General features: G+C 40.8%; 1 protein-coding gene across 4 annotated transcripts in view; it reads right to left on the bottom strand.

Annotated features, from left to right (window-relative positions):
• hsd17b3 (hydroxysteroid (17-beta) dehydrogenase 3) overlaps positions 1–26,105 on the bottom strand; it is a 67,786-nt gene that overhangs the window by 21,042 nt on the left and 20,639 nt on the right. For all 4 annotated transcript variants that reach the window (XR_009655521.1, XR_009655520.1, XM_060931913.1 and 1 more), the window contains exons 6-8: positions 25,648–25,692; positions 25,467–25,501; positions 25,292–25,373 (exon numbers count right to left, since the gene is read on the bottom strand). Coding sequence is in view for 2 of the 4 variants with exons in the window: in XM_060931913.1 (XP_060787896.1) it covers positions 25,292–25,373; positions 25,467–25,501; positions 25,648–25,692 (162 nt within the window). In the remaining 2 variants the exon portion in view is untranslated. The remainder of the gene's footprint in view (positions 1–25,291; positions 25,374–25,466; positions 25,502–25,647; positions 25,693–26,105) is intronic.

Genomic DNA, 26,105 nt, shown 5'->3' with positions numbered 1-26,105 from the left:
AAAAAAAATCTTGTCAAATTTACAGTGAAAAACTGGCAGCTGTGGTTGCCATTTTTTCACCATAAAAAATACAGTGACAGTGTATATGGCTTTACGGTAAGGTATATCAACACTTGTAAAAACAACAGTTTGAAAATGTTCAATTTTACAGGTATTCAATGTACAATAATCAATACATAACTGTTAATTTTACAGATATTCATTGTACAATAAACAATGATTCAAAATGATGGTTACAAGCAATGATCTACTAGACAGACAGATATATATATATATATTTTTTTACCTTTATTGGATAGGACAGTGCAGAGACAGGAAATGAGCTGGAGAGAGAGACAGGGAGGGATCTGGAAATGACCTCAGGTCAGAATTGAACCCGGGTCCCCGGATTCATGGTATGACGCCTTAGTCGACTGAGCCACGACGGTGGGCATGTTTTTATTTTTTTAATAGGGCAATGATGTAATTTTAACTATCACATTCTGTTTTAGTATTACAGTTTGTCTGTGTTTAAACTACAACAATTTGTAAATTCTACAAAAAAATATGATCAATTCAACATATTCTTACTGTTAAATTAACAGTGGTATTTGGTGAGGAGTTTTACAGTATATTGATGTAAATTACACACTGCTTCATTGTTTTTGTATTTACAGTTTTTTTATGTCATGATTTTACATAAATTCACTTAATTCTACAGACATTTTTTACAGTGTGGGCTTATGTTAAAACTTTTGTAATTCATCACCTAACAGTGTTATCCTGGAAAAAATGTACCTATGAACAGATAATGACCATATAATTACTGTGTTATGAGGAGAAAAGTCTGAGTTGATCCATTTTTCCAGAATGGCTCCTATAGTTACACCCTATTTTAGCTCATTTTGGCCGAAAAGCCATTTTTGGCTTCCTATAGAGTGATAAATAAGCATCCCAGAGGCTAACTGATGGCATAATTGAAAAATTTGGATGCCATTTAGTAAATATCTGCAATATTGGCTTCCAGGTTTAATCCATTTTAAAATTATTAGCTCCTGAAGTTGGAAGAAAGCACGTTTTGCAAATGTAGCTTTTTGGGGGTCAAATTTCAAAGCCCTGTTTTTCAGAAGAGGAATTGAAAGCTAATAATTTGCAGTGGTTGTAGAAACATATAGATCTACATGTAAGATTTTTTTTCAGCAAAATCCTAGAGGGTGATCTGGGGAGTTTCCAGAAATTTAGGTGAGTTGTCACGGAATGACCCCATATCTATATTATGATTTGAAATTCTGATTACCATTGTAGGGACTGTAAACACTGCATTGTGGACTTTCTTTAATTGAGTGCTCTATTATGCCTAGCTGAACCCAAATCAACATGACATGCTAACAGTTTTGTGGGCTCAATACAGTAATGTTGATATAAATGTGTTTCCTTAGTTAGAGGTTATAAAGTGCTTTGACTACATCTTGCAAATATAAAACTCATCATCTATAAATCCATAAGTGTACTAAACTGCTGTCTAAATATAATTTATTAATAGGGAAATAAATAAGATATAATTCATATTTAAAATTTCGATAAAATAAGAGACTACATATCTATAAAATATACTTAAATGCTATGAAGTGTATAACCAATATAATAAACAGTTTATTATCCAATTACCAGAGAATAAAGATTACAACCTCCTTTTCAAAAAAGTTGAGATGCTGTATGAAATAAAAACAGAATGCAATGATTTACAAACTCTATATTTCATTAAAATAGTACAAAGTTGATCTCCAATCAACTCAATTCCCTGCATTTCCGGTTGAGTGAACGCTGTGCACGTCTGACTGCCGCTACTCTCCGGTGTTTTTCGCAACTGTTTTCTGTTTTGGGGAACTCCTAGGACACTATCGGATTACTTTCACCTTTACTATCTGGTGTTTTGCTGAACTTTTGTTGGTACTTTGGACTAAATTGCTGCTGTTTACTGGACTGTACACTCGCTCTGCCAGTTTACTACTGCCTGTCTCCTAGCACATCTGCTTTTCCTTCACAGTGACTACATCTGTGGTGAGTGTGTCTTTACCCTCTTGCCTCGTTGTTGTTGCCAGTGTGTTTCTGTGGTAAGCGTATTAAACTTGTGTTGATCATAGTTCTTGCTGGGTTGTGTTGGGAGTTTGGTTGGCTAACATACAGCATTAGCATGGTGGTATTATGTATGTGACAGTTCTACTGTCTGGCGTTTGCTGGTGTTTGGATTAAAGCCTTCTCAGTCCACCTTTTCATGCTCTGGTGTTGTGCTGTGCATGTGTACTTTTTTTTTTTTTTAACCATCTGGTAACGCAGCCTTCATATTCCTCGGCTGATCTCAAACTACTCCATCACCACGCCCCTCTGGGCTCGGCGTCTTACAACCTATGCCACTCACTCGGAATTACTCGTCGCCGGGGTGTCAGAAGCATTTTTAATGTGTGGGGTGGGGGGTCTGGGGCTTCTCCCCCAGAAAATTTTTAATTAATTAGATGCCATTTCCTACATTCTGGTGCATTTTTAACAGGTTGTTAAACACCTAATTTTACCTACAAAAGTCACTTAATTCAATGACTATTTTAGAGACTCAACAATAAATCCTCATTCAACAACTAGTCCATATATTCATCAGCCTGTTTTTAAACCCACTGCTCTGCCTAAGATAATGAGATGAATGTGACAATTTATCACCAACAATGACTTTATGGGTGCATTTTACTTTTTATTTTGTGTTTTCTTTTTTAATTTTGTTTTAGATGCAACACAACATGCCACTGGGCCAAGCAATAGTGACACTCAACTGTATGTTTAAAAATAAGAATATTCATAATTTCACACAATCAACAGGCATGACATGGCATCATGCAAACTTCATAACACACAATCACACTGTGTCAAGCAACGGTGACACATAAACAACTTCACACAATGAACAGGTGCAATTTTGTTAACCACCAAGTGACTTTAGTGGGTGCATTTTACTTTTTTCCGATTTAGTGGTACACATAACAAAAATGACATGGCATCATGCAGTCTTCATAACAAAATTAGTGTCAAGCAATGACACATAGATAACTTCACACAATGAACAAGTGTAGTTTTGTCAACCTACATGCAATGGTGGTACTACAGTAACATTTACAGATTAGTATAACAAATAGATTTATAGATATAACTCCTTCTTACATTGATGCCACCACAATTTCTACCACTTCATAACTTTTATCCCCCTTTCCTTCATAATCCACCTGGAATAACATCCATCTCTCTCCATTGCTTTCCTTTCTACTATTCCTTCCCCATACACTGATTTCCCATGTTACTTTCCAGAAAACTGGCAAAGACCAGACAAAACAAGGAATCAATAAATATATATTATCAGAGCAGACTTGACCTCATTCTTGGCATTACAGTAAGGCAGGCCTACTGGGTTTGAATTAAATGATAGCTAACATTAAGCTAGCTGATACAGCTAACATTGACTAGCCAGCTAACTGCACTAACATTTCCATTGGGACAAAAAAAAAACCCTGTCCTGTGGGGAAGTTTTGACTTACTTTCTGCTTCTTTGTAAAGAATTTCCTTATGTCCATTGTGTTTGGGGAGGGAGCAAATACTGCAAACAATTCATCATCAACCAAGAATACCCCATTAGGCTAAGCTTATTTCATTGTTTAGTTGAACATTAATTTAACGTGGCCTAGGGTTAATTTTGAGGGCATATAACAAAAGAATAAGGTTTTAGCAAAAGCTAGACATTGTGAGGTGGCAATGGGGCTGATGTCACCTCCTCCACTTTCGAGCAGCTGCACCAAAATGTCTCTGCTCAAGCTGAGATTCACTCGCATGCGGTGAGTTGCTGTAGGTAACGCCCGGAAAACCTGGAGTGGATTTTCAGTGGTATGTGTATTCGCTTATTGATTAAGTGGAATGGATTCTTTCACAAAGCAATAGAAACGGTGCTGGGTGAACTAATATATGTTACATGTGGGGGGGTCCAAATGAAGAATTATGAAATGTGAAGGGGACAGACTTATGCCTGTCGACCCCTGAAAAAAGCCAGCAGAGGAAGAAATCATGATCATCTTTGTCGAATTCCTATACTGACTGCTCCTTCCTTTTCAATTCATCGTTACTTTAACATTGCCCACTTGAATGCATGATCCATTGCTAATAAAACCTCATTAATCAATGACCTCATCCTCCAGAAGAAAATGAGCATCTTTTGTCTCTCTGAAACCTGGCAACAACCTGGTGAATGCATACACTTAAACTTGCTGACTCCCCCTGATTATTCCTACTTATCTAAACCCAGATCAGTAGGGAGAGGGGGTGGGTTGGCTGTTGTATCGCTCGGATCTGACTGTTAAAGAACTAACACTGTTCAGTGTGACATCTTTTGAATACATTGCTTTAAAGATTGTTTCAACCCCTCCCCTCATGCCGAGTTTATCGGCCCCCTAAACCATCTGCCAATTTTTTGTCTGAATTGAATGAACTGCTTACAGTTATCTCACCTCTTTGTCCTGCTGTAATTATGCTTGGTGACTAACATCCATATTGATACCAAATGTTCTTACACCTCTGAGTTCATTTCTGTTTTGGATTGTTTTAACCTGACGCAGCATGTTGACTTCCCCACCCACAATCAAGGTCACACTCTTGACCTGCTTTGTTCCACTGGTCTAAATGACATTTCTGTCTCTGGTATCTCTGATCATAAGCTCAGTGTATGCAGCTTCCATACTACCATTCCTCCTCCCACCTTTAAGAAAACATCAGTCACCTACCGGAATATTAAGTCTATTAACCACAACCTCTTTGCTGCTTCTATACAGGCATCGTCCTTGTTTGATCTACATGATGAGCTCTCCTCCCCTGACAATTTGATTGCCATTTATAATTACACTCTTTCTAGCTTGTTGGATGACTTGGCCCCTGTAAAGAATAGACTTGTCCTTGTCACCTGCACCTGTCCCTGGTTCAACCCTGAGCTCAGAGTAATGAAGGCTACTGGCCGATGTCTTGAGTGCTTATGTAAGAAAACCAGTCATACTGTCCACTTGTGGCTCTACACTGAGCACATTCATAAGTATAGAGATGCCTTAAATGCTGCCCATTCTAACTACTGCTCATTAATCATAAGTGGTTCTAAGTCTAGGCTGAAAACACTGTTTAGGACTGTTGATAAACTTCTCAAACCTCCTCTGGCAGCCTGCCCCAAGACAGCTGAACAGTGTCAGGCTTTCTTAAATTTCTTTGAAGACAAAATTAACCAAATTTACTAGTGCTTTCAACCTACTGCTCTATTTTTCTCACCTTATTCTCCTTCTCTGGGCCCTAAACTCACCCACTTGACTGTTGACTCCCTTTGTCTCTAATATCATCGCTAAGTCTAACTCCTCATGTCAGCTTGACCCTGCCCCAACTCCTGTACTCAAGGCATGCTCCACAATCATCTGTGAACAGTTGCATTGTTGGTTAATTCATGCTTCAATTCTGGTATTGTTCCCACTGCCCTCAAAACGGCTGCAGTTAGGCCATCCTTAAAAAAAAAAAAAATCTGTTTCCTGTCCACCGGGTGAGCAAAAAAATTTTCAGTCGGGAAGGAGGGATTTTTTTTTATATGGATGGATAAGAAATCGCAATGCTGTGTTTGCTTTTTCTTTCAGTACTTTTTTATTACAAAAGCAAACACATTTAATAAAATATGACGGTTTAATCAACTGAAACTTGTACAAAAACTTTAAGTTAGCATTTTAAATGCTGACTGCAACATTTGCAAAACTTTTACAAAGGTACTCAAAATGTCCGACACATGGACTTTTTGTAGTTCTAAATCGACTGTTAGGCCTAGTTCGGATGAAATTACACTATTAAAATGATCACTGAATGATTTGTTTTTCTGAATCTTTACTATTTTGTTGTTCGCTAGAATACCATTTTGCGATTTCACACTTAAGCAAATGTTTGAAAACTCCGGCTCTCCTTCCTTCATGGTGGCTGCCATTTTTTTGTGCCGCACGGCGCATGCGCAGAGCTGATTCAATTCTATATTCTGCGCGGAATGCAGGGCTTTCCACAAGGGCCGGCTGCCGGCCATACAGCCAACTACACAATTAAGTCCAGCCAGCTACTTCAATGACTTATTTTTGTAGCCCACAGGCTCTAAATATTTAATTTTATTAAAATCGAAAATGTAATGTTTATCTAACAGACTGACAATAATGTCAAACTGAATCGCACTCATTTAAGTTGTGATTCGCGCTGTTTGTACCGATAATAACCACAAATTCCCCGCCGACTTCGTTGATCAAGGGAGAGTAACTCATCCGCGGCCCCGACATGCGGTGTGTGCGCACGCACTCAGAGGAGGCAGTAGTGTGTCGGGGCCATCGGAGGCGACATCGGAGGGAACAGAAGCAGAGATAACGCTTATTTTGTCTCTGGTAAACCAGTCTTCTCTTGTTCAATTACGTGCTGGCATCAAAAGACACTGTTGGTTGTAAATGAAACCTAACTGAGTTGCTGGAGTGTATTTTCATACACAAATGGAGAAATGTTCGCTGAGTGTTTAATTGTGTAGCCACCACTGCAGACCGTTGTCGTTGTTAATTCATAGCATGCTCAGTTGCGTGAATGTGTCATGCACCGAAAATAAGAGATTTACAAGCCAGGAATGCCTCATGATGCAATACGCAAGAAAAGAAAGAAGATTTACTGCCATTTTACTTTGTATTTGAGTAAAAAGTGAATAAATAAATGGTCTGTGGAAAATACATTTAATCCTGGGAACTGCGTGCACAGGAGTTTATTTTGTGTTTACTCCCCCCGGCTGGCTACTTATTTGTCATGGCAGGCTAGTATGAGCCTTAGTGGAAAGCTTTGGGAATGCGTAAATGTCAAGTTCGATTTTAGATTTACGAACCCAAAAACAATGTTGAAAAACTGGCGTTAAAAAAAAAATTTCAGCCGCACAAACGGCACTCACCCGGCCGGTGGACCGGAAACAGAACATTTTTTAATAATGGCCTTACTCCCATTTTAAAGAAGCCTGATTTAGATCCAACCTCTCTATCGACCGATCTCCAACCTCCCCTTTTTAGCAAAAATACTGGAAAGAGTGTCTGCTTCACAACTTCATTCCTTTCTCATTGAAAACTATCTGGCTTCCGCACACATCACAATACAGAGACTGCTTTCCTGCAAGTGGTAAATGACCTCCTCCTGTCTGCTGATAGTGGTTCACTTAACATTCTCATTCTCCTTAACTTATCTGCAGCATTTGACACCATCAGTCATGATGCACTCATCTCCCGTCTGTCAGATACTGCTATCACAGACATAGCCCTCCAATGGTTTTGGTCCTACCTCACCAACAGACGGCAGTTTGTCACACTGGGTTTACATAAGTCCTCCATGTCCCCTATTACTCATGGTGTCCCCCAGGGGTCTGTTCTTGGGCCCCTCCTTTTCCGTATATACCATACATCCTGGCCCTTTGCCAAAATATTCGTAACCATGGTCTTAACTTCCATTGCTATGCTGATGACATCCAATTATATCTCACTACATCCTCCCCCACTGACCCCAGTTCCCTCAATGACTGTCTATCAGACCTAAAGTTGTGGATGCAGTATAATTTTCTAAAACTTAACACAGATAAAACAGAAATCATGCTTATCGGCTCCAAATTTTCATTGTCCAAATCCTCCAGTTTCAGTCTTAATATTGACAGTGCACTTGTTAAATCTTCACCTGTTAGAAACCTTGGAATATTGCTTGACCCCTCGCTCAGCTTTGATCCCCACATTAAATCCCTCACCAAGACTGCTTTCTTCCATCTCCGGAACATTGCCCACCTTCACCCCTTTCTTTCCACTAGTGATGTTCAAATATTGGCCCATTCCTTCCTTATGTCCCACCTAGATTATTGTAACTCCCTTCTTATTTGCCTCCCTACTAAATCCCTTCAAAGATTACAGTACATCCAGAACTCTGCAGTGAGACTCCTCACCCATACCAAACCATCTGCTCGTATCACCCCCATTCTTTCTCAGCTTCACTGGCTACCTGTTCTGTCCAGAATTAAATATAAAATCATACTGCTCACCTTCAAGCTCTCCATAACCTTGCTCCTTCTTACATCTGTGATCTCCTGACCCCTTATACTCCATCTCACTCTCTCAGATCCTCTAGCTATAATCTCCTTGTGTCAGGAGTGGCGAGCTGAGGTGAGGACCCAAGAGCAGACTCAGAAGACAGGCAGTGTAAAGAGAAAACTTCTTTAATGAAGATGACAGAAAGGCAAAAGGTACAGTAGAGCTCAGGCAAGAATCAGTAGTAAAAAATAAATAAATAAATAACAGGTCAGGAGGTCAAAAACACAGAGGAGCAGGCAGACACGATCAGGGACAAAAAACAAGACAGAAAAATCTTCACAAAAACGAACACAGGGACAAGGGAAATCCAGGCAGAGGTAGCAAAAGACACAATTCAAAAGAACAGGCAGGCAAAAACAGGGACAAAAAACTGGACAGAAAAACTTGACAAAAAAACAAGGAGAAATTCAGGCAGGGGACTCAAGAAGCCACAATACCAATGAGCTGTAGTGAGGCAAGGAAAGTCTACAAGAAACAGTCTGGCAAATGGAGTAGCTCCAAACAGTTCTTAAAAAGCCCTGGCTGATGGGAGAGGCGTGGTAGCAGGTGTGGAAGTGCCGCTTCAGGAAATGGCCTTCAGCAAGGCAGGACTGAATTCCTGTCCTGGATCCGGCCTGGAGCTGGCATGGAAGTCCCACAATCTAAGGCATGGATGGACTGGACCGGACTGTGACACCTTGCTGTTCCTCGCACTAGACTCTCTACCCTGGGTGGCAGGTCCTTCAGTGCCATGGCTCCCAAGCTCTGGAATTCCCTTCCTCAACCCCTCCATGACTGCTCTTCTCTTCCTTTCTTCAAATCTCATCTCAAAACCTTTCTGTTTCATGAGCATTTCTCCACCAGTGCATAAACTCACCACTCTTTAGCATCTTTTTTTTTTGTGTGCATGTTTTCTCTGACCTTGAGTTTGAGAAAGGCGCTATATAAATGTAACTTATTATTGTAACTTATTATTAAAGACCACATATCACACGTTGAAACTGTGAAATGTTAGATGCTCGTTTTGAATTTGATGTCAGCAACACAATTCAAAAAAGTTGGGGCGGGGCAACAAAAGACTGGAAAAGTTGTGTTATGCTTAAAAAAACTGGTGGAACTCACAACTAATTTGATTAATTGGCAAAAGGTCAGTAACATGATTGGGTATAAAAAGAGCATCCCAGAGAGGCTGAGTTTCTCAGAAGTAAATCTGGGGAGGGGTTCACTGCTCTGTTAAAGACCATGTGGGTAAATAATGCAACAATTTAAATTACAAAGAATTTGGGGATCACATCATCTATGGTACATAATATAATTAAAAGGTTTAGAGAATCCAGAGAAATTGCTGTACGCAAGAGACAAGGCCAAAAATCAATATTGGATATCCATGATCTTTGGGCCCTCAGGTGACACTGCATTAAAAACAGACACGATTCTATAGTGGAAATCACTGCATAGACTCATGAACACTTCTGAAAACCATAGACTGTGAATACAGTTCCTTGCTGCATCCATAAACACAAGTTAAAATTCTACTATGCAAAGAAGAAACCATATATAAATGATATCCAGAAACACTGCTGCCTTCTCTGGTCCTGAGCTCATTTATGATGGACTGAGGTGAAGTGGAAAATTGTCTTTTGGTCTGATGAATCGAAATTTAAAATTCTTTTTGGAAATCATGGACATCGCGAGCCCTGCGATGACCTGGCAACTTGTCCAGGGTGTACCCCGCCTCTCGCCCATAGTCAGCTGGGATAGGCTCCAGCTTGTCTGCGACCCTGTAGAACAGGATAAGCGGCTACAGATAATGGATGGATGAATGGATGGATGGATGGATGGATGGATGGATGGATGGACATCGCATCCTCCAAGCTAAAGAGGAGCGGTACCATCTGGCTTGTTAACAATGCACAGTTTAAAAGCCAGCATCCATGATGGTATCATGGATCACAGTTCTGGATGCCCATTTCCAGACAAAGAAAATGGTCAGAAAAATCCTTTACAAAAAAACTGGTTTCCAGTACAGGCCACCCACATTTTCATCATCTAAAAGATGATGCTTCCATTCAGGTCGCATATAGTGCTAACCTTGACTATCTGCCATCAGCTGAGTCATCAACACAAGCAGTTAACGAAATTGAAAAGTTAGTAACAAATGCCATACAACAGGACTCCAGGGAGGCAATTCCAATGCGAATTAAGGATGAAATCACAAAACCATGGGCAAGTATTGATTATCAAGCACTCTTAGTGCAATACCATGATGAAAACGACCCAATTTAAAAAAAAAGAAAGAAAGAAAAAGATATTAGCCTATGAGGTCAGGAAGCGTCACACAAAATTACAAAAAAGCCTATTTTGAATCAAAGGCAAACCAGCTGAATTTTGCGAGTGAACAAGGCAATACAGAGGAGGAGTTCAGATTGATGAAGAAACACGTCACTGTTGCGTGTGACTAGGCCAAGGATTCAGCCAAGGAAATGGACAGAACATTTCTCAAAACACTTTTCTGCATGTCCCTATGATCCACAGCCTGAATTAGAACACCCTAAGATTTATCCACATCTACTACCACTAGATGACCTTCCTACTACTGAGATATCTACACCTAGTCATATGGAAGTTGAAGCGAGCATGAGGAAGCTGAAAAATAGCACATGTCAGGGCACCAAGAAAGTACAGGGTGTTTCAAAAAATTTATATTATTTGAGATGTAAATATCCCAGAATGATATCAAATTTTTTGAAACACCCTGTATATTTAGAACAACTGAAATACTCAAGATCAGAAGGCTTGATAAAGTATATCCTACTACTTTGTAGGTATGATATGGTCCTGCCTGGAAATCCCCACCAAGTGGTTAACAGCATGCATAACCTGTTTGCATAAGAGAGAGCTGAAATCATTAGCTGAATATTATAGAGGCTTAAGTGTAATTGCCACAATTTCTAAAGTGCTATCAGGGAATATTACTGATAGGTTCAGAGAAATGTGTGAACAAATTTTACTCTCAATGCAGTTTGGATTTCGGGCAAATAAATCAACAAGCAATGCTATATTCATCTTACGCCGGGTACTTGAAATAGCGAGAAAATCAAGAACCCCAATTTTCATAGCCTTTATTGACCTTAAAGCTGCATATGACTGGGTCCCATGAGATACCTTATTCTGCTGTCTCAACATTCAACTCAGATGTCCACACTTGATAGCTATACTGTGTGCTCTGTACACTGGTACGAAGGCTTGTATTAAAGGAATGACTTGTTTCTTTGAAACTGGTGGGATGTCGTTAAGGTGCCTTGGAGTCCCCTCTTCTTTTTAACATCTTATATGGACTTTGTTGTGAGAGTGGCCTAACATGAAATACTGAAAAGATTCCCTGAGATCAGGATTCAGATTGGAGCACTGTATCCCCAATGAAGTATCTCCCAGAGAACTCCATCGTAAAGTGCCAGCATCTGGTCACAATCAAATCACTGAACTTCTTTATGCTGATGATCAAGCTGTATTTGCTAATTCGGCAGAAAAACTGCAGCGTGTATTTATGATTGATGATGAGGCATTCAAATTATTTGGAATGCAGATGTCATATGACAAAACTGAAACAATGGTATTCAATGTTGATGAAGGATTAATGAAATAGGTGAGTCTAATAAATCTTGGAGGAAACAAGATCAAAAACGTTAGGACCTTCAAGTACCTTGGATATACCATCACTAACTTTGAAAACAACTCATCTTCCCTTCACAAAGAATTGGTGCTACATTCCAGAAATGGAATGAGTTAAAACAAATCCCGACTGATAAGCGTATATGGCTCGTAACCCGAGTAAAATTTCTAAATACATGTATACGGTCACATCTTGTATATAGTGTTCAAGCGTGGGAACTTTCAGAATATGAACTTAACAAAGTTGAAGTGATATGGCATGGTTTCCTAAGGAAAATGGCCAGAGCAGGATTTGAACGCAAGAATGTTCCCAGTCAGAGAGGTCAAAGAAAGAATATAGACCCTAAAACACAAGTTGAGGGTGACCTGGACTGGAGCTTTAAGATTTCTAATGAATAACTACGTTGCATAATGAAGACTCTCCCGATTTGTGACTTCTGTTACTTACAACCTTTAAAATATGTAGGTCACATATGTAGGCTTGACAATAGCAAACTTCTGAAACAAGTTTTATTTGATCTGAGAACTCCTAAAAAGATTTGGAATAAGATTGAGAGGCTGCTGGATATTGATGTCCAGCAGGCCAGGAGGACGATGCTTAGGAGAACAGACTACTTGCGACTGCTGGATCAACAATTCAGGCAGGAGCGTCCCAAGGCCACTACTGAGCCAAGTGGGTAGTGATGATGATGATGATGATGATGATCAGGGTGCATTAGTGCACATGGCATGGGTAGCTTGCACATCTGGGAAGACACCATTAATGCTGAATAATATATACAGGTTTTGGAGCAACATGCTGCCATCCAGATGACATCTTTTTCAAGGAAGGCCTTGCTTATTTCAGCAAGACAATACCAAACTGCAAACTGCATTCTGCAACTGCATGGCTCCATAGTAAAAGTCTTCTTCTTTTTCTTTTTTTGTCTGTTCCCGTTAGGGGTTACTACAGTGGATAATGTCCCTCCATCTCCTCCTATCCTCTGTATCTTTTTCTGTCACACTAACCGTCCTCATGTCTTCCTTTTCACCATATCCTTAAAGGGCTGATGACACAAACATGACTCTATGCAATTTCTTAAATAAACTATACAACATGGCAAACATGTTAGATTTCTGTTATAATTATGTGAAAAGAAGCTGTTGTTACGCGAATATCCAACTTTTAATTGCACACCGCAAGAAAACTGGGTCCGTGGCTCGCAGCCATGCTGTGACGTCAGCGGAAGAACACGCTGCGGTTCACTGGCTGTTCTACTCAATGGAAATGGCGCATGAAAACGCCGGTGAACTTTCTAGTGCTAGCTCTTCAGCAACCAAATACTGGTACTTTAAGCAGTGATCATGATGGCATGATTTTATCTGATTTTAAATAAATGAGATTGATAATAATGTGAATGTTCACAACTAGTACATACAAACTCTGCAGCTTCTGATTCAGCAGCTGCGTCATACTCCACAAAAACATCAGCAAGAACCTACAATATAAATGGAAATGCAATACACTAAGCTCAAATGACTTTTAGAAAGTATGATTTCTAAATTTTTTCTACATATTCTTGAAGTCGGTCATGGGGGTACTTGCTACCGTTCCCTAACAACGCATGGCAAAGGGTAAAGTGTAGTGTTGCTACGAGTACTTGCTAAAGCCTCCAGTGGAAGATCCTCGATGTGCTGATAAGACATACAGTGGTGCTTGAAAGTTTGTGAACCCTTTAGAATTTTCTATATTTCTGCATAAATATGACCGAAAACATCATCAGATTTCCACACAAGTCCTAAAAGTAGATAAAGAGAACCCACTTAAACAAATGAGACAAAAATATTATACTTGGTCATTTACTTATTGAGGAAAATGATCCAATATTGCATATCTGTGAGTGGCAAAAGTATGTGAACCCCTAGGATTAGCAGTTAATTTGAAGGTGAAATTAGAGTCAGGTGTTTTCAATCAGTGGGATGACAATCAGGTGTGAGTAGGCACCCTGTTTTATTTAAAGAACAGGGATCTATCAACATCTGATCTTCACAACACATGTTTGTGGAAGTGTATCATGCCACGAACAAAGGAGATTTCTGAGGACCTCAGAAAAAGCTCATCAGGCTGGAAAAGGTTACAAAACCATCTCTAAAGAGTTTGGACTCCACCCATCCACAGTCAGACACATTGTGAATAAATGGAGGAAATTCAAGACCATTGTTACCCTCCCCAGGAGTGGTCGACCAACAAAGATCACTCCAAAAGCAAGGCGTGTAATAGTCGGCGAGGTCACAAAGGACCCCAGGGTAACTTCTAAGCAACTGAAGGCCTCTCTCACATTGGCTAATGTTAATGTTCATGAGTCCACCATCAGGAGAAGACTGAACAACAATGGTGTGCATGGCAGGGTTGCAAGGAGAAAGTCACTGCTCTCCAAAAAGAACATTGCTGCTCGTCTGCAGTTTGCTAAACATCACGTGGACAAGCCAGAAGGCTATTGAAAATGTTTTGTGGACAGATGAGACCAAAATAGAACTTTTTGGTTTAAATGAGAAGCATTATGTTTGGAGAAAAGAGAAACACTGCATTCCAGCATAAGAACCTTATCCCATCTGTGAAACATGGTGGTGGTAGTATCATGGTTTGGGCCTGTTTTGCTGCATCTGGGCCAGGACAGCTTGCCATCATTGCTGGAACAATGAATTCTGAATTATAGCAGCGAATTCTAAAGGAAAATGTCAGGACATCTGTCCATCTCAAGAGAAGGTGGGTCATGCAGCAAGACAACGACCCTAAGCACACAAGTCGTTCCACCAAAGAATGGTTAAAGAAGAATAAAGTTAATGTTTTGGAATGGCCAAGTCAAAGTCCTGACCTTAATCCAATCAAAATATTGTGGAAGGACCTGAAGCGAGCAGTTCATGTGAGGAAACCCACCAACATCCCAGAGTTGAAGCTGTTCTGTACAGAGGAATGGGCTAAAATTCCTCCAAGCCGGTGTGCAGGACTGATCAACAGTTACCGCAAACGTTTAGTTGCAGTTATTGCTGCACAAGAGGGTCACACCAGATACTGAAAGCAAAGGTTCACATACTTTTGCCACTCACAGATATGTAATATTGGATCATTTTCCTCAATAAATAAATGACCAGGTATAATATTTTTGCCTCATTTGTTTGACTGGGTTCTCTTTATCTACTTTTAGGACTTGTGTGAAAATCTGATGATGTTTTAGGTCATATTTATGCAGAAATATAGAAAATTCTAAAGGGTTCACAAACTTTCAAGCACCACTGTACAGTTCTATATAACACACAAGTGTCACGATAATCACAAAACAGATGCAAATTGTTAAAATACCTAATTTTTAAGCAATCATGTATTGATCTCTTCCAAATAGAATCTATGATAGCCTACCCTCTTTACCCTTTGCCTCTCATTGCTAGGCGGCAGTTACATGAAAGCCGCAAGCTTTCACAAGCAAATACATGACTGATATCACGCCGACTTTATGATTACATTTATGATTATCATGAATGTGTACTCTATGATGTGTACTCTATGAGTGCTCTGGAGCGAGTCACTTCCAAGATGGCCGCGCAGACCGCATGGTTACTATTTTTAGCATCATGTCGGAGCACTCTATAGCTCTACGTACCTTTATCTTATGTCGTTTCTCAACACATGTTCTGACAGGAGGACTGTCTTTGGAGGAGTCGCCTTGTCCCAGGTGACTGCTGGATCCGGCATAGCTACTAGTAGACCCTTCTGGAATACTGTAGGTACTGCTGATGGTAGCAACACACGTTTGTGCTGAACTGAACACCCAAGAGATTCTTTTAAGCTGGGAAGGGTGTCAAAACAATCCAAATCGAAGTGTTCAGAGCACAGGACGGATGTTGGTGAGGGCTCCCACTTGTCACGAGTGCACCTGACTTGCTTCACCCACTTCGCATGCAGCTCGGGATCTCTGGGAAACTTGAATAAACTTACCCCATCCTTGTGGGTTTTGGAGCAAAAGCCAGCAACACAACGCGAAGGCATAATAACTATATATATATATATATATATATATATATATATATATATATATATATATATATATATATAATGTATAATAATACTAATAATGATAAACTGAACACCTGTCACATCAACAACAAACTGGTAAGTTAGGAGGAAGATTCTTTCGCTGACGTCATATAGCCCCTCCTCCTCATTCGTCTCCTGGGTGCTGCAGCCCCGTCAAATTTGCCCAAATAGCCGCGTTTATCATAACTTGTAAAATAGGCGCCTTCGTGAATTAATATATGGATCATCGGGAATTACTTTTTGTTATAAAACATCGCCAAAGATGTCAAAAACGTGTCATCAGCCCTATAAGTCTCATCTTTGGTCTTCCTCCTTTGCTTCTACCTGGCAACTCCATCTCCAGCATTCTTTTCCCAATATACCCTGAATCTCTTCTCTGTACATGTCCAAACCATCTCAATCTTGTCTCTCTCACTTTGTTGCCAAGGAATCCTACATGTGCTGTGCCTCTAATATTCTCTTTTCTAATCCTGTCCAATTTTGTCACTCCCAATGAAAATCTTAGCATCTTCATCTCTGCTACCTCCAGTTCAGCCTCCTGTCTTTTTGTCAGTGCCAATGTCTCCAAATCATACATCATCACTGGTCTTACTACTGTCTTGTACACTTTCCCTTTCACTCTTACTGGCAACTTTCTGTCACAAATCACTCTTGACACTCTCCTCCATCCATTCCAACCTGCTTGCACTCTTGTTTTCACTTCTCTTCCGCACTCGCCATTGCTTTGTACAGTTGACCCAGATATTTGAACTCATCTCTTTGACCTCCTCTATTCCTTGTAGCTGTACCATTCCACTGTCCTCATCCTCATTCATGCACATGTACTCTGTCTTGCGCCTACTGACTTTCATTCCGTTTCTCTCTAGTGCATACCTCCATGCTTCTAAGTTCTCTTCCACTTGCTCCCTGTTCTCACTACAGATTACAATATCATCTGCAAACATCATTGTCCATGGGGCCTCTTGCTTGGTCTTTCGATTACGTTCATTATGTCTTATATTAAATATAGTTAGTTTTTTGTTTTTTTTCTTTTTTATCAGACATCTAATTTTTGGGTTTGTTTACCTGACATGTTTCGACATACAACTTCCGTCTTCCTCAGAGTGTCACCGGATGTTATTGGTGACGCATCTTTTATCAGCTGCTGTTTCTGAAGGCGTGGCCTTCCTGTCTGGTTTGACAGGTCGGTCACGCCTTCTACTGTCTGTTCGTCCCCTGCAAGATGTCACTCCAGGTATGGGAGAGCATGTATGCTCCCTCATCCCGGTTGATGGTCCTCGGGCTTCGCTTACGGATCTCCATGGCCTCCCTGATCCAGCGCTGATGTTTGTTATCTTCTGTGCGGATGACTCTGGCATTCCCCCAGTCCATAATGTGATTTTCCCTTTTGCAATGATCTGTTATAGCTGACTTATAATTTTCCTGTTGTGCCTTTTCTTTTATTGTTCGGGTTTGTCTTGTAGCTGTCTCCTTTTCGCACTCTTTCTTATGTTCATTTTTTCTTGTGTTGAAACTCCTTCCTGTCTCCCCAATATAAGTTTTATTGCATAATTGACATGGAATCTCATATATGGTGTTGCATCTGTTGTCCGGATGTATTCTGTCTTTGGGATGAACCAGGATCTGACGGAGTGTTGTGTATGGTTTGACAGGTGTGTTAATGTTGTGTTTCCTCATTACTCTTTGAATGCGTTCAGTTATTCCCCTGATGTATGGTAATGTAACTACTCCCCTGTGTTCTTGTTTGTTAGTTTGTTTTTTCTCTTTCTTCTGTGTTTTGTTGTTCTTAACCTGTTCCGCCCCTTTGGATATTGCCCATTGTGGATATTGACACACCTTCAGTGCGTGTTGTATATGTTGTTCCTCCTGTTCTTTGTCCTGTGGATCTGTAATTATTGCTGTGCGTTCATGTAATGTTCTAACTACGGATATTTTGTGCATTATGGGGTGTTCGGAAGTCCAGTTTAAATATTGGTCGGTATGTGTGGGTTTTCTGTGTACTTTTATTTTGATGTCCCCATCTTCTGTTTGATGTATTTTTAAATCCAAAAATGCTATTGACTGCTCTGTTTCTTCTTCATGTGTGAATTTTATATTGCCGGTATTGTCTATGGTGTTGAGATGGTCGGTGAGCTGTTGAGTGTGTCCCCTCTTTACTTTTTCCAATATGTCGTCCACATACCGTTTCCAGAGTGTTGGTCTGTATTCCGCTGGTATTGTGGTGAGTGCTTTTTGCTCCAGATCCTCCATGAAAAAGCCGCACATGATGGCTGATAGTGGGTCTCCCATGGCAAAACCTTCCTTCTGTCTGTAAATTGTATTCCTGAACTGAAAGTATGTGGATGTGGCGATGAATTCAAGGAGCTGAGTGATGTCTTGTACAGTGAGGTTTGTGCGTTTCTTGAGCGTCCTGTCTGTTTTTAGTTTGTCTTGTACTATCTGTATGGTGGCTTCCGTGGGTGTTCTGGTGAAAAGAGATATGACATCATGTGAAATGAAAACTTCGTCTTGCTGCATTTTGATGTTTTTTAGTTCTTCTGCCAGATGTTTTGAGTTTTTGCAGTGTTGGTCTGTGAGTCCTAGTAATGGTTTAATTATTTCGGTGAGTGCTTTTGATAAGTTGTATGTGACTGAAACAATGCTATCTACTATGGGGCGTAATGGTGTTCCTGGTTTATGTATTTTTGGTGTGCCGTAAATCCTGGGGATGACGTTGGCTGTGGGTACTAAATGATTGTAATCCTGCTTATCTATTTTATTTTCATCAAGTAGTGGTTTTAGTAGTGCTTTAAGTTTCTTTTTCTTGTCTTCTGTTGGGTCTTTTTTTAATATTTCAAATGCGTTGTCGCTGAGTAATTCATTCATTTTTCGTTCATATTCATCAGTGTCCATAATAACTGTTTTTCTGCCTTTATCTGCTGGGAGGATTGTGATATCTTTATTTTTAGCTAATGTTCTCATGGCTTTGGCTTCCTGTTTTGTGATGTTGCTAGGTGGTGGTTTGGCCGTTTTCAATATACCAGCTATTGCGTTTCTTAGTGCTGCTTTTTGTCCCTGATCCTGTATTTTCTCACATGCTAATTCAGTTGCCAGAATGAATTCATCGTGTGGTATGTTGTTCGGTGTGACAGCGTAGTTGAGTCCTTTTGCTAGTATACTGCGTTCTGCTTGTGAGAGTTTGTACCTTGATATGTTATGAATCCATTTGTCGTTGATGTGTGCGTGCTCCGGTTCTGCCTTCTTTTTCTGTGCGATGAGTTTGTCCAGTTTTCGGATTTGTCGGGTTTTTGTCTCTGTGAATTCCTGTTCGTGTATGTCTGCCAAGTGTCCGTGTATTGCCATTTCCATTTCCTTGTTTTGGGGAAACCGGCGTTTGAAAGTTTCCGTCTCCCTGTGTAGTTCGCTGTTGATGTTATTTAGTTTATCCGTTGTGCACCGTATCCGTTCTTTTACCAGAGTCATCCGCACTTTCCTGATCATCTTTTCCGCGTTTCTGGTTGGAATCGGGTTCTTGATGTTCAGGCTGGCCTGAACAGGAGGAACAACATATACAACACGCACTGAAGGTGTGTCAATATCCACAATGGGCAATATCCAAAGGGGCGGAACAGGTTAAGAACAACAAAACACAGAAGAAAGAGAAAAAACAAACTAACAAACAAGAACACAGGGGAGTAGTTACATTACCATACATCAGGGGAATAACTGAACGCATTCAAAGAGTAATGAGGAAACACAACATTAACACACCTGTCAAACCATACACAACACTCCGTCAGATCCTGGTTCATCCCAAAGACAGAATACATCCGGACAACAGATGCAACACCATATATGAGATTCCATGTCAATTATGCAATAAAACTTATATTGGGGAGACAGGAAGGAGTTTCAACACAAGAAAAAATGAACATAAGAAAGAGTGCGAAAAGGAGACAGCTACAAGACAAACCCGAACAATAAAAGAAAAGGCACAACAGGAAAATTATAAGTCAGCTATAACAGATCATTGCAAAAGGGAAAATCACATTATGGACTGGGGGAATGCCAGAGTCATCCGCACAGAAGATAACAAACATCAGCGCTGGATCAGGGAGGCCATGGAGATCCGTAAGCGAAGCCCGAGGACCATCAACCGGGATGAGGGAGCATACATGCTCTCCCATACCTGGAGTGACATCTTGCAGGGGACGAACAGACAGTAGAAGGCGTGACCGACCTGTCAAACCAGACAGGAAGGCCACGCCTTCAGAAACAGCAGCTGATAAAAGATGCGTCACCAATAACATCCGGTGACACTCTGAGGAAGACGGAAGTTGTACGTCGAAACATGTCAGGTAAACAAACCCAAAAATTAGATGTCTGATAAAAAAGAAAAAAAACAAAAAACCTCTTGCTTGGTGTTGTCTGTCAACCTGTCCATTACCACTGCAAACAGGAAAGGGCTTAGGGCTGAGCCCTGGTGCAATCCAACATCCATCTTAAATGCCTCTGTCATTCCCGCTGCACATCTCACTGCTGTCACACTGTCCTCATACATATCCTGCACCAATCTCACATACTTCTTCACCACTTCTGATTTCCTCAAGCCTAGCTTCTACTACTCTTTCCCATAACATCATGCTGTGGCTGGTCAGCTTTATGCCTCTATAGTTACTGCAGCACTGGACATCACTCTTGTTCTTGAATATTGGTAACAGTATACTTCTCCACTCTTCAGGCATCCTCTCACTTCCCAAGATTTTGTTAAACAATCTAGTCAAAAAGTCAATTGCCATCTCTCCTAAGCATTTCCATGCCTCCACTGGTATATCATCTGGGCCGACTGCCTTACCACTTTTCATTCTCTTTATAGCTCTCCTTATTTCCTATCCTTGCTAATCTGTTGTACTTCCTGATTAATTCACCTCAGCCAGCCTTCTCTCTCTTTCATTTTCTTCATTCATCAGCTTCTCAAAGTAATCCATCCACCATCTCAACACACACTCTTCACTTATCAGCACATTTACATCTGCATCCTTTATCAACCTAACCTGCTGCACATCCTTCCCAGATTGATAGTATAGCTATAACTATAGCACCATAGTAAAAGAGTATGGGTGCTAAACTTGCCTGCCTGCAGTCCAGACCTGTGGCCCAGTGAAAACATTTGGTGCATTACAAAATGAAAAATACAACAAAGGAGACCCTGAACTGTTGAGCAACTGAAATCCTATATCAGGCAAGAATAGGACAACATTTAACTTTCAATGCTACAGCAATTCGTCTCCTCAGTCGGCAAACATTTACAGAGTGTTGTTAAAAGTAGAGGTGATAGTAGTAAAGATGCCCCTGTCCCAACTTTTTTTAAACATGTTGCTGACATCAAATTCAAAATGAGTATATATTTTTCAAACAACAATAAAAAAAAATTCACTTTCAACATTTGATATGTTGTCTTTGTACAATGAGATATAGGGCTTCCATGATTTGCAAATCATTGCATTCTGTTTTTATTTATATTTTACCCAACATCCCAGCACGGTTTTTTAAACAGGGTTTTAAAATATTTCTGCTTTTTTCTTGCAATAATCTACATTTGTGCATTTTCTGTAGCCCAGAGTCTAATATTTAATGGTTCCAAATATATATATATTGAGCTGGAATCAAATAACGGCATCTCATTTGAACACCATTATGAATGCCATAAAAACACAGTAAGTTGGCATATGCAACGTAGATATTGTATTTATACTAGAGTTGAGCCGGATACTCGGCTGAAACGAGTATCCGGTACGGATAAAGCACTTTTGCCGAGTACGAGTATTATACAAGTAATACGAGTCAATATCTGTGCTCGGACTGAATGAAAATCCTCACACAGCGTCACAGCGCCCCTCCCTTACACACACATCGCTCTGCTCACTCACACAGAGAACAGCTCTCTATCTCTCCCTCAGTCACTCAGGTTCGCGGCTCTTTTCCGTTAACGTTTCGGGTTTCTTCAGCTTCAAGTTTGTTTTTATTTCAGTTTGTACTTACTTATAACCAGTAGAGTTCTGGTAAACGTGGGTTTGTTCAGATGTGGTGCTTGGTAGAAAGCGACTCGCGTTGCGTCTCTGCCTGTCGGAGATTTTTTTTTTCTTTTTTTAACCGTCGGTTAAAAACAGTTTTTTTTTTACTTCACGCATTGAGTGTCTGACACTTTCTTGCTGTAATTCATGTAAAAATAAAGGTAGTAGTGGTATAAGTATTACAAATTAAGCTACGCACACACACACTCTCTCTCTCTCTCTCTCTGCCAGTCGTCGGAGTTTTTTTTTAAACCGTCAGTTGGCTCTAACCAGTTTTATTTTACTTCACGCACTGAGTGTCTGACACTTTCTAGGTAGTAGTGGTATAATTAATATTACAAATTAAGCTACACACACACACACACACACACACACACACACACACACACACACACACTCCCCCCCCCCCCCCCCCATGATCAGTGATACAGAATAACGAGTGATATAGAGAGTACTTCAGCTGACACTGAACCACCAGTCAGAGTTTGCTTAACCTTGCAGGACAGTGAGGGTCAAATCAGTGGCAATGAAAACAGTGGAAGTAGCACCCACCTTTCCCCCACTGAGACCAATATTGCATCTGGTGATGGAGGTCCTCCTCCACCAAAGACCAAGAGGACTTCTGCAGTATGGGACTCTCTCACTGTTTCTGAAAATGATCCCTCCAAAGCCATTTGCAAGCTTTGGGCAAGTCCAAGCTAAGCAGAGGTAGAGATGCAAAACATTACAACACAACATCTCTACATAACCATCTGCTATATGCCCCTCACATTAGAAAGCCTACTGTATCAGCCACCTCCTCCTCCTCTCCTCTTCCTTCTCAGGTCACTGGTGTTCAGCTGGGTGCTGCTAAGGGCTCACATTTATCTTCCTCTTCACCAATACTCACTGCATTTGCAGCAAAGCAGCCATTCTCAGCAAACCATCCCCGGTCAAAACAAATTACAGAGATGATTGGTAAAATGATCTGCACTGATCTTGAACCTTTCTCTGTGGTGGAGAGGAGAGGCTTCAAGACACTTGTTGGCTTTTTAGAGCCCAAGTATAAGATCCCATCGAGGCACTATTTCAGTCGAACTGTAGTGCCTGAGCTGTATGAGGCAATGAGAGGGGAGTTGGTCCAGTCACTTAAGGCAGCTGAAGGAAGTGTCATCAACCTCACTACAGATCTCTGGACCAGCAATCACAATGCACATGCATATCTCTGTGTTACTGGGCACTGGTGTGAACGTGTAGGGGAAGCTTCAGTATAGAGGAAAGCAGGGCTGCTAAATGTTGGTGTGCTGGACATTGAGCACACATCAAACAACATTCTGTGCTGCCTTAAGGAAAAGATGAGAGAGTGGGAAGAGTCTGTTGGTCAGTCTGTCACAATATGGTTTGTTGTTTCAGATAATGCAGCCAACATGGTGAAAGCTTTGACTGAACATGGGCACATCCGTTGCATGTCCCATACGCTTCACTTGGTGGTGATCAAAGCACTGGAGAAGGACAGGGTTGTGGCATCCCTTTTCTCCAAAGCCAGGATCATATCTGGCCATGTTCATCGCGCAAGCAAAGCCAGCAACAGACTACATGAGCTGCAAACACAGTTGAACCTCCCCCAGCACACGCTCATAACAGATATAAAAACAAGGTGGAACTATACGTTCTACATGCTCCAGCAGCTGGTGGAGCAGCACAGGGCTGTGCAGATTATGACACAGGAGTCTAACATGGGTAGAGCTCCAACAATCATCTATCCAAATGAATGGAGGTTAGCATCAGACATGTTCACTGTTCTTAGTCCTTTTGAGGAGGTCACACGGGCGCTCTCAAAACACAGCGCCTCCATCTCTGAGGTCATCCCCCTCCTGCATGGCCTGTGCTCCATCATCAGGTCATTGCATGTGGGAGGTCTTGCGGCTGGTGAGGAATCTGAGGATGAATCTGATCAGTTCATGGCTGGTGATGATGATCAGGATGCCACAGTGGGGCTGGGCCAAGATGTTGCGGCTGAATCCAGGGAAAAGTTAGGCACAGCAGCAAGGAGACTGGCAGCCAATCTGAGCAAAGAACTAGAATGGCGTTTCAAACCAATTTTTGCAAACTCCACATTTCTGCTTGCCACTCTCCTTGACCCCAGATATAAGGCCAGCTGTTTTCCAAACAATGTTGATGTGGAGGCACTGAAGAGGACATTACTCCTCAGGATGGAACTCTGTGACCCTGTGGCTACACCTGCAAGAAACACAGAAGAGGGGAGCGTCGTGGCTCAGGTGGATAAGGCGCCATACCATAAATCCGGGGACCCGGGTTCGATTCCGACCTGAGGTCATTTCCTGTTCCCTCCCCGCCTCTCTCTCCCGCTCATTTCCTGTCTCTACAGTGTCCTATCCAATAAAGGTGAAAAAAGCCCAAAAAAAATCTTAAAAAAAAGAAACACAGAAGAGACACCTGCCACCAGCAGCACTTCAGTCTTGTCTTTCCTGCAGAAAAAGAAATCGGCTATTCCAATGAGGACACGTTTACCATCAGGTGATGTGGAGGCCTACCTGGCAGATGGGGACATCAGCCTTACCAATGACCCAGTGAAATACTGGTCAGGCAAGCTTCAGTGGTGGCCCAATCTTACAGGCTTTGCACTGCAGCTTCTCAGTTGTCCACCTACAAGTGTCCAGTCTGAGCATGCTTTTAGCACAGCTGGAAATGTGGTCAGTCCACAGCGTGCAAACTTAGACCCTAGCCATGTGGAACAACTGGTCTTCATTAAAGTCAATGCAGATCTGAAAAACAGCATCGGACTATTTGATCCGTAGAACACAGTCCCCCCCGCCCCCCTCTATTTCTCTCTTACTCACTCACTCTCTCTCTCTCTCTCTCTCTCTCTCACACACACACACACACACACCTGGTGTGGAAAAAAAAAAAAGAACCAAAAAAAAAAAAATCACACTGATCATAAAAAAATTAAAAGTTAAAAAAATAAAGTTATGTTGAGTATGAAAACTCTTGTTCATTACATTTCATTTCATAATTGCAATAACCGCATGTGTTGTATTCATTGTTGCAAAACTTGTTCTGTAAATAGTTCGTTTGCTATCATGATTAAAACCATTGATCTGAAGCTCAATGCTGATGCTGTCCTGTAAATAGTTTTCTAATCAGCAATTAAATATAACAATTTCTGATCAACCCATATCAATTGCATGCTTAAAATAACATACTGGTTAAAGCCCCGCCCGTTTCAAGACAACAAGACCCACTTCCGGGTTAGGCCCTGCCCACTCCGAGTACGAATACGGATACAGATAATTCATATGGTTAACAGATACAGATAATGCTGTACTCGCTCATCCCTAATTTATACTGACCTTTGAAGCGGAATATAAAGTGTACATAGGGAAAGGAATTTTAGACACGCCAGATGAAATGTTCAGGATGATGCCCCGTCGTCTGTGGAAACACAGACACAATAAAGCGGTCATTAATGCAGCACAGCAATAAATATAGATCTGAAGAACCTGTTACTACTTATAGTCCACTAACCTTTCTACCATTCCAGGAAGGACAATATGGCACATCTGTATTGAAAAAAATAATGGAAATTCAAAGTGTCATATGTCTTATAAATATGTAGTGCATGCAAAAAGTAATTTTCCTATTACTTATAATTATATGAACATATAGTTATAAAGGAAGTGACTTAAATTGACTTGAGTCATCATACCTTGACCATTGCTTTGACATTACAGTTGATCACTTCATGAATTTTCTATGAGAGAATGCTATATTTAAAATGTTAAATTAATTTTAACAGCTTTAGTTCTCTCTCTCTCTCTCTCTCTCTCTCTCTCTCTCTCTCGCTCTCTCTCACACACACACACACACACACACACACACACACACACATGCACAATGACCCTAAATTTTTATTTCACATCATTGCAGCTAACAAAAATAAATCAAGATGCTAAATCACTGTGCTAAATATCACCACAGTATTGGGCTTTCAATGAATTCTTTGAACTGTTCTTGATCTGGGGCAGAATGACTGGATAGCATACATCTTTAATAGGAAAAAACAATAATTTGGTGAACATGTTTTAATTTATTTTGGGTTTTCTAAAATCAGCCCAAGGTCAAAATTATACATACAGGATTGAAATTATACATACAGCACATTTA

Source organism: Neoarius graeffei, chromosome 10, assembly GCF_027579695.1.
Source record: "Neoarius graeffei isolate fNeoGra1 chromosome 10, fNeoGra1.pri, whole genome shotgun sequence".
NCBI lineage: Eukaryota > Metazoa > Chordata > Actinopteri > Siluriformes > Ariidae > Neoarius > Neoarius graeffei.
The sequence above is the reverse complement of the archived record's forward strand: the minus strand, read 5'-3'. Positions and strand labels throughout refer to the sequence as shown.